The sequence below is a fragment of the Delphinus delphis genome, chromosome 8 (genome assembly GCF_949987515.2).
Source record: "Delphinus delphis chromosome 8, mDelDel1.2, whole genome shotgun sequence".
NCBI classification, from domain to species: Eukaryota; Metazoa; Chordata; class Mammalia; order Artiodactyla; family Delphinidae; genus Delphinus; species Delphinus delphis.
In genome coordinates, this window is record NC_082690.1 from 101,132,781 (window position 1) to 101,148,039 (window position 15,259).

At 57.2% G+C, this 15,259-nt stretch overlaps 1 protein-coding gene across 2 annotated transcripts in view; it reads left to right on the forward strand.

The window, feature by feature from the left end:
• The first annotated feature begins 241 nt into the window (after nucleotides 1–241).
• The window catches only part of INCENP (inner centromere protein), a 29,752-nt gene continuing 14,734 nt past the window's right edge, over nucleotides 242–15,259 (forward strand). The window contains exons 1-11 of one of the 2 annotated variants that reach the window (XM_060019024.1): nucleotides 242–360; nucleotides 3,475–3,625; nucleotides 4,020–4,133; nucleotides 4,949–5,742; nucleotides 9,888–9,939; nucleotides 10,776–10,833; nucleotides 10,909–11,026; nucleotides 12,097–12,148; nucleotides 12,595–12,712; nucleotides 12,782–12,913; nucleotides 13,420–13,431. In XM_060019024.1, the coding sequence (XP_059875007.1) occupies nucleotides 3,486–3,625; nucleotides 4,020–4,133; nucleotides 4,949–5,742; nucleotides 9,888–9,939; nucleotides 10,776–10,833; nucleotides 10,909–11,026; nucleotides 12,097–12,148; nucleotides 12,595–12,712; nucleotides 12,782–12,913; nucleotides 13,420–13,431 (1,590 nt within the window). In that variant the 5' untranslated portion in view covers nucleotides 242–360; nucleotides 3,475–3,485. Of the gene's footprint in view, nucleotides 361–2,157; nucleotides 2,290–3,474; nucleotides 3,626–4,019; nucleotides 4,134–4,948; nucleotides 5,743–9,887; nucleotides 9,940–10,775; nucleotides 10,834–10,908; nucleotides 11,027–12,096; nucleotides 12,149–12,594; nucleotides 12,713–12,781; nucleotides 12,914–13,419; nucleotides 13,432–15,259 lie in introns of those variants that run through there. The other variant, XM_060019025.1, reaches the window with a different exon arrangement.

Here is a 15,259-nt window from a genome sequence, read left to right on the forward strand (position 1 = left end):
TCTCTAGGCCGCGCGCCGCCGTTCCCGGAAGCTGTTCGGGTTAAAGTTTCAAAGCTTCCTTTCCCCGCCTCTTAGTCCCGCAGATTGCCAATCCAAGTAGCCAATAGATGGCCGGACTGGTGCTTCCTTTTACTTGATTGGCTTAGGTTTCTGCAGCCGCACAGACAAACTTGCCGGGGATTGGTCGAGCCTTCAGTTTTGAAAATCGTAGGTTTGGCCCGCGCTGCACCGCCCGGTTGCTTCCTTGCAGCCGCGAGCTTTGGAGGCCGGGAGCGGTGGGACTTGGGCGGGCTGAGATTTGTGCTGGGAAGGTCGTCGGACTTGGATCGGAGCAGCACTTAGGAGACGCGGTGCAGTCGAGTGAGTGCGCGCGGGCGACCGGCGGGGGTGGGGGGGTAGTTAGCGATTTGTTACCCCTTCCTCCAGCCCCGGACCGGGGGCGTGACCCTCTACCCCCCGTTGCGGCCTGGCAGTGGATGGATCACCTCTTCCAAGTGACGAGGTGACCTGCCTTGGTCCTGGGGCCAGAGATGACCCCCACCCTCCATCCTAGAGAATAACCCCGTCCCTTCCCCCTCCCGGTGCCTAGCACCTTCTTTTGTGCCCAGGAGGCCCTTTGTTGATTTGGACGCGCAGGAAGCGCACACCGACCGGGTTGTGTGACGGAATTATGCCAGATGGCATTTCTGTACAGTTAACTCTCGCTCAACACCTCCCCCATCGGCTGAGCAACATTTTAAAGTGACCATTTCTGGAGTCCACTGCTACCCCTGATCTTGTCATTTCCCAAGCACGTTCACTGACAGTGGCCTTCTCTGGGGCGCCCAGAGCCAGAACTTGGCCCCTGCCTTCCCGAGGTTGAAATGGAATAGGCGGCAAAGCTTGTGGTTAAGAGCACAATTTACATCCAGGCCTTGCCCTTGACTTAACTTCTCTTTGCCTCGATTTGCTCATCTGCACGAGGGTCTCCTTGAGGTTGTGGTGAGAATTAAATGAGATGATGCTCCGTCCAAGCACGGAGTAGGACTCTTTAAAGAAAGCAACTGTTGTGACCCTTCTTTGCTGAGGCGAGGTCACAGTTAGGTGCCCGACTTCCTGCACCCTCAAAAGAACAGGTATTGTGAAGGAGGGCCGTGGGGCCCTCGTCTGGTGTATGATGTGAGAGAAGTATTGGGAGACGAAAATGAACAAGCACCCTTCGCCCTTGGTGGGATGTAGGGTGCTCTGGGTTTGTGCCCAGGTTCTTGCAGGGGCTGAAGAGATTTTTGCTGCTTTTCCCAGGACCCTCATTCTTACACTGATCCCTCCTTTCACAGGGTCACCTCTGATCTAATGACAATGACCCTTTTTAAATACCCAGGCTGAGGCTGCTGAAAACAAACTTCCTCGTGGAAGAAGCCCAAACACCTTTTTGCACTTTGTGAAAGAAGCTTTCGCCCACTTTGCCATTTTGAACAAATACTTTTAAAAAAAAAAGAGCAAGTTGTTGATTTCCATAGCAACAAAGTGTTTTGTCTTCCTTTAACATTTTTCTCTTTCCTAGCCTCAAACTGTGTTCCTGCCCTTAGCCAGGGCTGACTGAGCTCTGGGACAGAGGGACTGGGGGGATCCAGAAGGATGGCAGCCGAGAGGCTGTGTCGCTGACTGGCTGGCTGCAGAGCTGTCTCTACCCAAAGCCTCTGCAGTCCTGCCCGATTGGCCCTGCCCTGATGAGTTCTGCCTTTGGCATCTAGGAGTAGGCCTTTGGATGAGTAAGGCATGCCCTAACCTGTGTAGAATGAGTTCATTTGGTGTCCCTGTACGTGTGTATGTGTTGGGGTGGGAGTACCTGTAGAATGTTTATTTCTAGGTATAGAGTTGACAGATGAATGAATTCATTTAACAAGTATCTCTTTTGTGCCAGGCACTGTGCCATACTCTGGGCTTTCAAAGCTGCGAGCAAGACAGACAAAGGCTTGTCCTCAGGGAACAAACGCTTAGTGGTCAGAGACAGGCAGCAAGCAAACAGATACAGTCACCCAAGTGCCATGCGGAGAATTGAAATTGATGGATAGGATGGTAGCTGGTGGTCAGGTCCTCCCTGAGTTGCTGAGAGCCAAGTGCTGAGGAATGAGCTGCACAAAATAGGAGACAGAAGGTTCCAGACAGAGGGCAGAGCTTGCTCAAGGAACAAAGGCTCGTGTGCCCTGGCAATCAGGCCCCAGGAAGTCCTATGAGGCTGCAACAGGACCTGGCATTAAGCTCTGTAAGGGGTGACTGAGCCCCTCCTTCCAGGAGTTCCCATCTCAGGTGGGAGGCTGAGCTATGCGTGGTTCTGGGTTTTGAAGTTGTAGACCAGGGTGGTGGGTTACTGCCATGGCATGAGACATGCAGTCTGTTATTATGGCTAACGACTGTCACCCAGTCATTTGTTCTTTCATTCACTCTACCAGTCGGGATATTTATTGAGCCCCTGCTATGACCAGAATAGAACACTTCTTCCTTGCCTGGGGCTTTGGTGATGATTTTATAACTGAGTTTTGAGGAGAATATCTGAGTTGCCGGTTGTTTTTTTGTTTTTGTTTGTTTATTTGTTTGCTTTTTTGAGTTCCTAGTTTTTTAAGAAATTAAGTGAAGACATAGAACAAATATAGTTACCAAGGGGGAAGAGGGGGAAGGGATAAATTAGGAGTTTGGGATTAAGATATACACACTGCTATATATAAAATAGATAACCTACTGTATAGCACAGGGAACTGTGCTCAGTATCTTGTAATAACCTGTAATAAAAAGGAATCTTAAAAACAATAAATATATATGTATAACTGAATCACTTTGCCATACACCTGAAACTGACACAGCATGGTAAATCAACTATACTTCAATAAAAAAATTTTTTAAAGGAAATTAAGAGAAAACTAATTTTGTATTTTCCACTGCCTGATATTTCTAGACAAGTTTTCCTAAAAACAAGACATTGCTTATCCGCTCCCCTCGTGCTCCCTCATGCGTCTCAAGGACATTTCAGCTCAAGGGAGAGGGTTGTAGGGGCCCCTTAGAGAAGAGCCTGTCTGTAGACCCTGCTTTCTTACCCACTACTTTGGGACGCAGAACCCCTTCCAGCCACTGGCCTCCCAAAGAGGCAGTTGGATTTGATGTTCTCTGGCCTGATGCCTGGGGTCAGCTCGTGGGTAACTCACCCTCCGACAGTAGGAGAGGAGCCCTTAGGAGGGTAAGAGCAGGCCTTTGGGCAGGTCAAGGGGTCCTACCTGGTGGGACCACAGTTTCTCCTGATCCAGGAAGGCAGTTGGCCGTGCCCTGTCCTTTTAAGCCCCAGAGACGGCCATTTGTAAGGAGGTCCATTGACACCACAATTGGCTGGTCATTGTGGGCTTCTGGGGACAACGTGCTGTGTGGGGTGGGGATGGGGCGGCATTGAAGAGTGTGAAGATTCCAGCCCTGAACCCTCATGCCTCTTATCTCTGCTTTCTCCAGACAGAGCCATCATGGGGACGACAGCCCCAGGGCCCATTCACCTGCTGGAGCTCTGTGACCAGAAGCTCTTGGAGTTTGTCTGCAACCTGGACAATAAGGACATGGTGTGGCTGGAGGAGATCGAGGAGGAGGCCGAGCGCATGTTCACCAGGTGCGGGAGGGACGGACCCGGGGCTGCCTGAGTCCCCAGCGGGGGCCGCTTCCCCACCTGACAGGCAGAACAGACAGGCTGCCAGCAGTCCCTGCTGAGTGCGCGGGATGCTCAGGGCTAGGGTGATGGGAAGCAGGGGGAGAAGTGCTGGGCTGCACCTCAGAGGGTGGGGCTGCCTGGCAACCTTGCTCCCTGCCATGTCGCGGGTGGGGGGGGGGGGCGGAGCCCTGAGTGCCTGCGGTGACTCACGTGCAGCCTTGGAGAGCTCGCTTGGTGCTGGTCACCCCAGCTTGACCAGGCACTGCCAGGAAGGGGGCAAGGGTCGGGCTGGGTGGGGAAGGGGGACCCATGGTTTCCAGGCAGCCTCGAACATCACCCTCTTTGTACCAAACAGAGAATTCAGCAAGGAGCCCGAGCTGATGCCCAAAACACCTTCTCAGAAGAACCGACGGAAAAAGAGACGGATTTCTTATGTTCAGGATGAAAACAGAGACCCCGTCCGGAGAAGGTAGGAGGGGCCGGAGGCTTGGGGCCCACGTGGAGAGCTTGATTCGCAGGTATTAACTGACATGAGGAGCCGCCCAGGGGAAATGAAGCGTGACCCGAGGCCGTGGAGTCCAGAGCTTGTGTGTGTTGGAGGTGGGGATGGTGTTTGATCTGGGCCTCTCCTTCCAGAGGTAGGAGAAGCAAGAGAACCTGACCTTCTGCTTGGGGGAGAGTGACCAGAGGTGTAGACCGGGCACTGTTCCCTAATCCCCTGTTGCTGTGCTGGTTATAACTACCCTGGTAACGACCATGGGCTGCAAAGTACCAGGGGAAAGAGGCTGGGTCTTGGGGGTCAGGTGGTCTTGGGTGCACACCCCAGCTCTGCCCCTTAGCAACTGTATGTCCTTGGGTTAATTTTCCACGTCTCTAAGCCTAAGTTTCTGGAGTCTAAAGTGAGGATAATGGTCCCTGCCTCTCAGGGCTGTGTGGTGGTTTAGGCGACAGCATGAGCAATGCCTCCAGCAAGGTGCTTGGCCCAGTGTGACCCCGGTCAGTGGGAGGTTTAGGGGAGTTTAATCTTCCCAGTGGTTCTGAGAGGACAGGCATCATCCCAATTTACAGATAGGGAGACTGAGGCCCAGAGAGGGGCAGCCGGGGTGTCACGGCTAGAGGCAGCAGAGCCTGGACCAGAACCCCGGTCTTCTGCCTCCTAGCCCTCCGCTTCAGACTCCACTTGAGCTGGCGGCTCCTGGGGAGGCCGGTGCCTGCAGCTGGAATTTTGGGGAGCCTCCCCGCCCTGCTGGGTCATCTCAGCTTCTGCTCCACCTCCTCCAGCAGGTTGTCCCGCAGAAAGACGCGGAGCAGCCATCGGAGCTCCCGGCACCTCCGCAGCAAGGACAAGGTGGAGAAGCTGGCCACAGTGGTGGGGGAGAACGGCTCCGTCCTGCGGCGGGTGACCCGTGCTGCGGCCGCAGCTGCAGCAACCTCCACGGCAGCCACGCCTTCGCCCACCCCTGAGTCTCCCCCGGTGCTGACCGAGAAGCCCAAGGAGAGCCCGGCCCAGTGCCAGCTGGTACCCATGGTGGAGATTGGCATCAGCGAGCGCCGGAGCGCTGAGCAGCACCTCAGCCAGCTCCAGTCTGCCCAGGCTCCACCCCCCACCCCGGCTCCGGCCGCTGCTCTGGCCTCCCAGATCACCTTGACCTCGGAGGAGGACTCTACACCCCAGAAGCCAGAGACCGGGAGACTGGAGTCTGTCACCGTGAGCTCCCTGATAACTACACCCCAGGACCCCAAGGGCCGAGGGGTTGGAGCAGGAAGGTCCGCCTCCAAGCTCAGGATTGCCGCGACCTCCCCAGGCCCGCAGGACTCGCCCAGCTCTCCGGCCTCCCCGTGGCGGGAGCGGGTGCTGGCTCCCATCCTGCCGGATAACTTCTCCACACCCACGGGCTCCCGTGTGGACCGCAGGTCAGTGCGGCGCAGCCTGATCGCCCCGTCCTCCCCGGGTCCCCAGGTCTCGCTGGCCCAGAATTACTCCCTGGTTTCCAAAGAGGAGAGCACCGTCCGAAGATCAAGCAGAAGGATTGCCAGGAAGGCCACCAAAGAGCCGGCCGCCTCCGCCCGCATCATCTGTGAGTCTGGGGCTCAGCTCTGGGCAAGGCTGCGGAGGGTGGTCCTTCATGCCTGGCTCAGCCAGAGGGGCTCTGGGGACCGTTTAGCAAGGAGCTGTCCACAGAACTTTCTGCGGTGGCGTAAGTGTTCCGGATCTGTGCCGTCCTATACTGTAGCCACTAGCTAGCCACGAATGGCTGTTGAGCCCTCAGAATGTGGCTCGTTTGATCGAGGAACTGAATTTTTAGTTTTATTACATTTTACATAGTTCAGATTTAAGTTGCCGCACGTACCTAGTGGCTACCACGTTGGACAGGGCAGATCTGGTCCCACGCTCTTGTTTTACAAATGAGGAAACTGAGGTCCGGGGCCGTTGGCCGCAGTGTCCCCGTGGTTAATGCCATGCTGAGCTTGAACCCGGGCCTCTTCCCCAGGGCCCGCGTGTTCCCCTTCCTTCCTGTGGAGGCTCGCTTAGATTCACCATGTTTGTGGGCCGCCTCCTGTTAACGTAACTGTTCGGTCTGGCCCCAGCTGTACATTTAAACTGAGGCTTAAGGAGGCTACCAAGTCTGTAAATTGGGAAGAGCCCCACATGTTTCGTCCCTTCTGGGATGGTGGCTGCTTGCTGAGGAGGCCAGGTGGAAAGCCACAGGGCGGGCTTGTCAGGCAGGTGAGGGCACCTCCCTGGGCCCGGTTTCTTCCCCGCCTGGGGAAGGGTTTGCTCCAGGGCCTGGGGCTCAAGGACACACAGTCGGGGGCCTGTGCAGACATGCGGTCTGGCACACTGTTCATTTTTGGATTCTCAGAAGGGCCCCAGTGATTCTGCCCTGCCTTCGAGATTTCCTCAGGTGTGAATCTGATCCTGGGCAGGGGCCCAAGGGGGCGGGCAAGCCTGGAACTCTAGAGGGAGGTTTGGGGAGAGACCCTAGAGGCCCTCCCCATGCTTCTGGTCAGACATCCAGAAGCTCTTCTTAAGCCAGTCCGTTTGCTCGGCCCCCTGCCCTGCACACGGGTGGGCTTCTGATTTGATTCGCCTTTGACCCAGTCCTGTGGAAGGAAGCCAGTCAAACACAGTGGTTAAGCCTTGGAGTCACACAGAGCCTGGGGGGCCTGGGGCACACCCTTCTCCGAACCTCAGTTTCCCCATGTGTTAAATGGTAAGAACACCTGCCTTGAATGTGGGTAGAGGACCCATCTTAGTGCTTGGCTATGGTACAGCTCAGTCCATCTAAATCAAAACAAAACTGGATGATAAAACTGCAGATGGCCTGGGTCCCTGAAGCTCAGTGGAGGTGTGGCCTGGGTGACCCTCCGGGCGCACAAGGGTGTGGAGCAGGGAGGGGAGAGGGGGCTTCCTGGAGGCCTTCCTGACACCCAGGCCCTGGGGCTTGGCTGGGTGGGCAACTCAGAGGTTGGATTTTAGTTTGGGTTACCCCAGAAGCAGCCCTTGATATCAGGATTTGAGTGTAACTTGTTACTGTGGGAGGGGAAGGAAGCACCTGCAGCAGGGGAGCGGGGAGGTGAGCCGGGGAGAGAGGACCGCCAGTGACACCCATAACAGGCCTGGGGCCTCGGGGGAGCCTCTGGAGCCAGTGTGGTGCCCCTCGACCCCCTTCCAGGCCTCCTCCCTGCCCCCAGACCTGTTCTGAAGCCTGAATGGCATGCAGGTGGTACTTAACATTCCAGAGCAGTCTTTGCGCTGGTGGAATAGTTGTGCGGTCACATGGGCATCTTCTCACCCTTCTGCCCCCTCATCAGCGAGCCCTGAGCTGGGATGGGAGGCAGGGGATGTGAGCTGTCTCTTGGCTACAGACCCCTCAGGTGGGAGCTGGCCCTCCCACACCTCCAGGCCTGCCTGCCTCACCCCAGGAAAGTCCCTGCTTCCGGCCTCGGCTCCCTCAGCCTTAAACCTCTGGCCACGCACCTGTGGCCCAGATGCTCCAGCCGAGCCAGGCTTCTTCTGTGCCCAGCAAAGCCTGCTCTTTCCTGCCTCATGGCCTTTGCAGATGCTGTTCCTTCTGCCTAGACTGGCACCTCTCAACTTTTGGCCTCAGCCCCTGCTTCCAGATTTCAAAATTATTGAGGACCCCAAAGAGCTTTTGATTATGAGGACGCTATCTATTGACAGTTACTGTATTAGAAATTAACTTGAAGGATTAAAAAATTCTTAATATTCATTAATATTTTATTTTTTATATTAATACTACTTACTGTTTTGATATTAAAAGTATTATTTAATACTTTAATGTAAAAGTAACAAGCCAATTACCTGTTAAGGTTAGTTGTGTTTATTTTTGTTGGTTTTTTTTTTTTTAAGAAAAAATAACTGTTTTCCAAACAAAAATGTGATGAGGAGACTGGCGTTATTCTGCAGTTTGCAGATCCCATCCATGTGTGGCTTAAAAGAAGACAGCTGGGTTCTGCATTCACTCTGTTGCATTGTGTTGCTTGGGTTCAAGTATGTGAAGAAAGTCTGGCCTTACACAGATACGTAGTTGGAACAGGGCAGAGTACTTCAAAAGCCTTTTCAGATAATGGTGCATATTCTTTTTTTTTTCCAGATAATGTGTGCGTACTCACAAATATGTGGCGTTACGCACATCTTCCAGATGTCGACACACTTCATTATGTATTTTTTTAAAGGAGCACGTTTGCTTTCTGGTCTCATCAGAAACATCTTTAGGTATTGGGAAGCTATGAAGTTCATGGTGGTGGATACAAGGTCCAAAATTCTATTTTTGGCTTTTTTGTGGGCTCAGTTTTTTATTCTTGGCAACAAATACTGTTCGTTTTATTTGAAGGGACAGACTCCCTTTGTTCTTTTTTTTTTTTTTTTTTGTGGTATGTGAGCCTCTCACTGCTGTGGCCTCCCCCGTTGCGGAGCACAGGCTCCGGACGCGCAGGCCCACCGGCCATGGCTCACGGGCCCAGCCGCTCCGCGGCATGTGGGATCCTCCCGGACCGGGGCACGAACCCGCGTCCCCTGCATCGGCAGGCGGACTCTCAACCACTGCGCCACCAGGGAAGCCCCCTTTGTTCATTTTTAAGAAAATGTCTGCCAAATACCCAAGCTTGATTAGCCGTAGTTTGTCAGTTGTTCTTTGACTTAAAAACAGCATTCTGTTAAAAAAGGGGCCAGTTCAGCTGAGACCTCAGACCCCCGTGCTTTTCAGAGACTTGGCTAGGCAGCCCAAGGGCATTTTTGCGTACTTCCTGCTTTATCACATAGTGTATTAGAAAGACATGTACTTAAGTTTAGATTTAATAAAATTAATAGTTTTCATTCCTTCACCAAGGACATTCTTAAGTGAAACCAGACGTTTCCGTCCCGAGTGTGGGGTGCAGTTTGGTACCCAGGCTTCGTACTTTACCTCCATTGCTTTCACTCTCTCAGGGCAAATCTCAACACCATGAAAAGGGAAGATAACATTTTGGTGTTATGGTGGAAATAGTTAGGACCTCGTGGGTCCCCCAAAAGGGTCCTCTTGGGCACTCGACTTCAAGAACCCCAGAGTACACTGTCCAGGACATCCTCCTCCCTCCCCTTCCTCCTTTGCGACCTTCTTACCTTCTTATCCTTTACGTCCCAGCCTCCAGACCAGCTCGGCTTCCCATTATAGGCTTTTCAAGTCCTCTGCTCGTTTCTGTCATGGCACATGTCACATGTCGGTTACAGGATTATCTGATGATTATCTAGACCAGGTCGTGGCCCAGTCTGGTTTGCTCTCCATTGGGTCCCCAGGGCCTGTGCATGGTATAGACCCTCGACGTATGTTTGTTGAATGAATAAGCTGCTTTGTGCTGGCCTGGGCTGGGAGTTGGAGGCTCGGAGCTGGCCATTGTCCCTCTTCCTAGGAAACTCCCAGCCCAGTGAAGGAGCCAAGACGCGCCCTCAGATGGGCATGTTACCCTCTAGGGGCTAGCAGGAGACATCAAGCCAGCAGCTCTGTTGACGGTGTTAGGAGTTGAGGGAGTGCTGACGGCAGGGATCTGCACCCAGGGAAGGGGGAGAGGTCTGCGGGGTCGAGAGGGATCGGCAGGTGGAGAGGGTCTGGCTGCAGATGAGAAGTGGTGGAGCCCCCGTCAGAGCCTGGTTCCCTGGACCTCTTGGAGGGGCACCTGGCTGATTCTGAGGGCATCTCTTGTTCCTTTGTTCTCCTGTCAGGCCACAGTTACCTGGAGAGGCTCCTGAATGTCGAGGTGCCTCAGAAAGTGAGGTGAGTTCAGTTCCAGGGCTTGGGGACCTTCCCAGGGCTGGGCAGGGCACACGGGGGGCCCTTTCTAGGTGAGCCCCACAGGTGGAGGCGTTTCCTGTGCTCGAGCCTTCCCTCATCACAGGGACTGCCCCTGGGCTGCCCCCCGCTGCCCCCTGTCCCTGCCCCAGTCTTACCAGGCAGTGCCACCCGGGTGTCAGGTCTTCCCGAATTGCTTGTCAACATCGCTTGTCAGTCCTGGCCTCGCCTTGACCCCTCCAAGCCTTACCCTGGGGCCTGGGCTTCATTGCTTTGTCAAATCCAGAGGCCTGTGGATGAGCCAGTGCAGCCGTGAGGAGCCAGTTCAGACTGGGGTGGGTGGCATGGGGGTTGGTGGGGTGCTTCCTGCTCCAGGCTTACACCCCAGCACTGCTTTGAGCCAGCACTCCTTTTCCTGGAGGCCACGTCCTGCCGTCCCTAAAACTATTCCACCACCACCACGCCTCCCTGCTCTGGAGCAGAGGGGCAGTGCTTGGGACGGGGAGACCGGTGACTTTGCCGGCGGTGAATGGAGAACGGGCCTCAAAAGAGACGTGGCTCATTCAGGCCCAAAGGGTCGAGACGGAGCTGGGAAAGGGCCGACCTCCCGAATCAAGGCCCTGGTGGAATACAAGCGAAGCCAAATTCAGAAGCCGGCACTGCTCGTCTGCCCAGGCCGCAGACTTAAACCACGGGGCCACTGGCTCCGGCTGCCCATCCTCCCGTCCCTCCTAGGTCGCTACCCCAGGGCGTAGGGGAGGGGCTTCTGCGGGGAGGCTTGGGCTGGGCGGCTCCCTCAGTGCCCCCTGCTCTGCTTCCAGCCCCACGGCGGAGGAGCCCAGCAAGGAAGCTGAGCCAGAGGAGGCAGCTGAGCCGGAGGTGAGATGGGCAGGCCAGGGAGGGGGGGCCTGCGAGTCCCATGTGCAGACCCCAAAGCCATGGCTCTTCCCTTAGGTCCCCAAGAACAGTGGCAGCGCCTTGCAGCTCCGCAGTACCACCAAGATCGCCCTTAGCACGCCCGGCTCGCAGCCTGCAGCCGGCGGCCAGGGAACGCCCTCTGAAGGGCGGCCGGGTGAGTCTCCCGACCTACAGACCGTCAGGGCCACACAGACCGTGGTAGCCTCGGCCTGACTTTCTCTTGGAGGAGAGGCAAGCCCGGTTTTCTGGGCTGATAGGCCGAGGGAAAGTGAGACCCAGGGTGCAGCGATCTCCTTCGAGTCTGCACGTTTCATCTCCCACCTTTTGGCTGGAGCCACTGCTGAGTGCCACTGGGTGGCCATGGCTGGTTGGTGCAGGAAGCTGGGGGTGGGACCTGAATGGGGGCGTTAACTGTGAACGTGCCAGGTCAAGGCCTGGAGCCTCACTCCAGGGGGGACAGGAGGAACTGTGTCCTGGGGTGTGAACACCTGGCCTCGTGTTCTGTCTCTGTCGCTGGCGCACTTCTCTCCTCTGTGGGTCTCCTGGCTAAAGGGCGTGAGAGCTGTGGGCTCTGGGGCCTGGCCTGCATCTCCCTGGTGGGAGGAGCACCGTAGCCATGAGAGCTTGCACACGGCTCCCCCAGCTGCTGGACGGGGTTAGCACAATGGCCATGCCAGCCCCATAGGCCCCAGGGGCTGCCGGGACCCTTTGGAGTAAAGAGTGTTGGAGAGCCGGGGGAGAGATCGGCGTTTCCTCCTGGCGGCGAATTGAAACGTACAGACCCGCACCCCACATGTTGACCCTGCTCAGGAGGCCCCGCCCCCGTGCCAGCCCCAGCTGAAAGGGCCGGGAGGAGTGGGATTTCGAAGCCGCTCAAGGGGCCCGTTAGAGCTTGCAGCTTGTGTAGGTTTCTGCCCCCGCCTCTCAGTGTTAGAGGTGGGTGGGATGTGGTTAGGGCCACCTCGATGGGACTGTCCTGCTGTTCTCGCCCCAGAGGCCAGGCCTGGGGGCGAGGGATCTGCGGGCTGCGGGCAGCGTGCCAGCTCTGCGCGTCCACAGAGGGGTCACGGCCGGGCAGTGCTAAGCCTGATGCTTCTGCTCCTGGCTACCCTGGGGTCTGCCGGGAAGAGAGCCTCGCCCCTGCCACGGCCACTGCCGGTGGGCGTGTTCCCCTGACCCCTCCGTGCTCTCCCGATCGCCCCCCTGAAACCGCTTTCTCCACAGAGGCCAAGACTGACCAAGCAGATGGCCCCAAGGAGCCGCCTCAGAGTGTCAGGTTCGCATGCGGGAAGGCGTGTGCAGGCGACCATTTTGAGGGGCCCAGAGGGGCACGAACCTTGAGTCCTCCCTCGGGAAGGGTGGGCGTGTGGTCAGGGACCTCCGTGTCCTCTCAGCAGGGGTGGGGACTGGCGCTCTCACTTAATAACAGAGGTGGCTTCAGGCTGTGGGAGGAGCCTGACCTGGGGGTGGGCCACGGGATCCCAGACCCCCATCCTCCTGTGTCCTGGCCGTGTGACCTTGGACTGGTCACTCCCCTTCCTCTGACTGGGCGGCAGAGGGTTGGTCAGGGAGACCCCACCTCTGCAGTGCCTTTCAATCTGGAGTCCCGGGGGCTGGGCCCAGTTCCATTCGCAAGGGGGACCTTTTCTGGGGCGTGACAGGGGGCGCTGGGGGGGACGCGAGGGCGGGCCCTGTGACACTGCTGCGCCCGCACGCTGGCAGGAGGAAGCGCAGCTACAAGCAGGCCGTGAGTGAGCTGGATGAAGAACAGCAGCTGGAGGATGAAGAGCTGCAGCCCCCCAGGAGCAAGACCCCTTCCCCGCCCTGTCCCGCCAGCAAGGTGAGTGTGAGTCTGCCCTCCCTCCGCCCCCTGCCCCGCCCACGGGCTCTGACCCTGGTCCCTCTGCAGGTGGTGCGGCCCCTCCGGACCTTCCTGCACACCGTGCAGAGGAACCAGACGCTCATGACCCCGACCTCGACCCCTCACAGCAGCGTGAAATCCTTCATGAAGCGCAACACTCCCCTGCGCGTGGACCCCAAGGTGAGGGCGGCCTGGCTGAAGGCTGCAGCATGTCCCCAGGCTGCTGGGAGCAGCGGGGGCCTGGGCCAAGGCGGGTGTGACCTGGCACTGGTCAAGAACCAGCTTGAGCCTCTGTGACCCTGGGCTACCTTGACATCTGGGGACTGTCCTGACTCCTTGGGCTCTGCACTGCAGCCTAGAGGCTCGGCCGGCTCAGGGTGACCTCCCGGGTCTGGGATCCGGGGCTGGGAAGTGGCAGAATTGGCCTGGCTGGCCACCGCCGTGGCCATCCATCCCCAGGCACCGCCCCTGTTCCCTCCCGGCGGCCTGAGTAGTTAAGGTGAGGGACTCACGTGGACGCTGACTTGGGGATGAGGCCTGGGTGACGTGAGAGGAGTGGTGGCGCTGGGAGAGGGCGCAGGCCCCAAGCAGACTCACTGGCGTCTTCAGGAGGACGGCCTGCTTTCCGGGATGCCCTCCACCTGGCATTAACTCTTGGCTTTTTCCTTGTCTCCTCTTCTCCACAGTGCAGCTTTGTCGTAAGTAAAGCCTTTCCCTGTCCTGTAACCTAGCTCCACCCAGCACTTACCCGCCGTAGCCCTGTCCCTGCAAAACTGACAGCACTTGTAGAGGCACTAACATCATCAGTGGGAGCATTAAGGGGGCCAGGAGGTGGGAGGTGAGCTAGAGTTGCTGGCTGGCTGGCCCGCCGGCCCTGCAGTTCTGGAGCCGATGTCCTCCCTCTGCAGAGCCTGCCCAGGAGGATGAGAGGGGGTGTGGTCCCCAGGCAGGAGGAAGCAGAGGGGGTGTGACCTGCGATGGGTCACCAGGGCCACATCTTGCAGTGTTCCCCCCCAGCCACGTCCCTCCCACCTCGCCGGTGCCGGGCTTGCCCTCAGGGTCTGGGGCTGCAAAGAGAATAGACAAGGCATCTCTGACCCCAGGCCACCGAGATTTACAGGATCGCAGACCTAAGCTGCTGCCTTGAGGGGTAGGGCAGTGGGGAAAGGAGATCTGGGTCTGCTGGGTAATGGTGGAACTGTCAGTGCCATCCTCCAGAAAGAAGGCCACAGAAGCTGTTCTCTTCTCAGATGCCCCAGAGCTGAGCTGGACCACCGGCTGCGTGCAAGGAGCCATGGGGGCCTGGGACCTGCTCGGCCCACAGTCCCAGCTCCCAGGGTCTCCCGAGCAGCTGCAAGGTTGCATCCCCCGAGTCCTTTAGTGTCCGCTGGCACTTTGAAGGCCACCTACCTGGAGGGCTTCTGCCTCCAGCCAGGGGTCTTAGGGCCCCAGGAGCACTGCCGTGGAGCTTGACAGATCAAGAGGCTGCCCAGCAGCTGGACAGGCAGGTCCTGAACTGGCCTCTCCTGCAAGAAGGCTGGTCCCATCTGGGTGGACAGGGCCATGGCGTGTCATCCAACATGCCAGCAAGCAGGCTGTGTGGTTCTTATGTACCTGTCTTTGTGCCAGGGCCCTACTAGGCACCTGGGCCCACAGCCGTGAACCAGCCTTGGACTTTTTCCTCCTACAAGGAGCTACCTGTGCCCCACCCAGACTGATCGGGGCCTTGCAGGAATGACCAAGAGGTTCAGGAAGCTGCCCTTTCCTGCTTTGGGGAGCCCAGGTCCCTGCATGCGACATCTGCGCGGGTGGGACAGTCCTCAGGAGGCCAGGGGACCTACCTAGGTAGGTCGCTGTGGCATCGGACTGGTTTCCTAACCTTTGGGCCTAAATTTCCTTGGCTACAAAGTGTGGAGACAGAGGTTCATTCAGGGAGATTGGATGAAGCAGGGAGCAGTAGCGAGTGTCAAGCACCCAGCACGGGGATCGGCATGAAGTGGTTGTTTGATGGGTGGCAGAGAGGCTGCTCATTGGAGACCCCTGGAGGCAGAAGGGGCTGCACAAGCTTTTGGATCCCTCCCACCCTCTGCTTTGGGCTTGATGGTGGCCCCTGGGGAGCAGCCCACCTTCCAAGGTTGGGGCAGAGGAAGCACGGATTCTACGACCGAAGAAACTCTTGTTTTCTTCTATAAAATTCACAGTGCAACAGGATAAGTGCTCTGACCTGGGCTGGGAAATCCTAATAGTCAAGCTTCAGGACAAAAGCCTGTTTTGCTGAGCCCTGCTGAGAGTAGGAATCTGGGGGCAGGACGAGAGGGTGGCGAGCGCTCAGGGTGCCACGTGGCCTTTGTTTCCCAGGTGCTTTCCTCATAGGCCAGCGGGCGGTGTGGCCTCTTGCTGGGTTTCCCTGGGTCCGTGTGGTTGGAGAGCACAAGGCCACCTGCTCCCTCCCTGAGGGGTCCTCCCAAAGGCCAGCATCCTCCTCCAGCCTGGCTTCCTACCCCAGCTTGGCTTCTATGACTCATG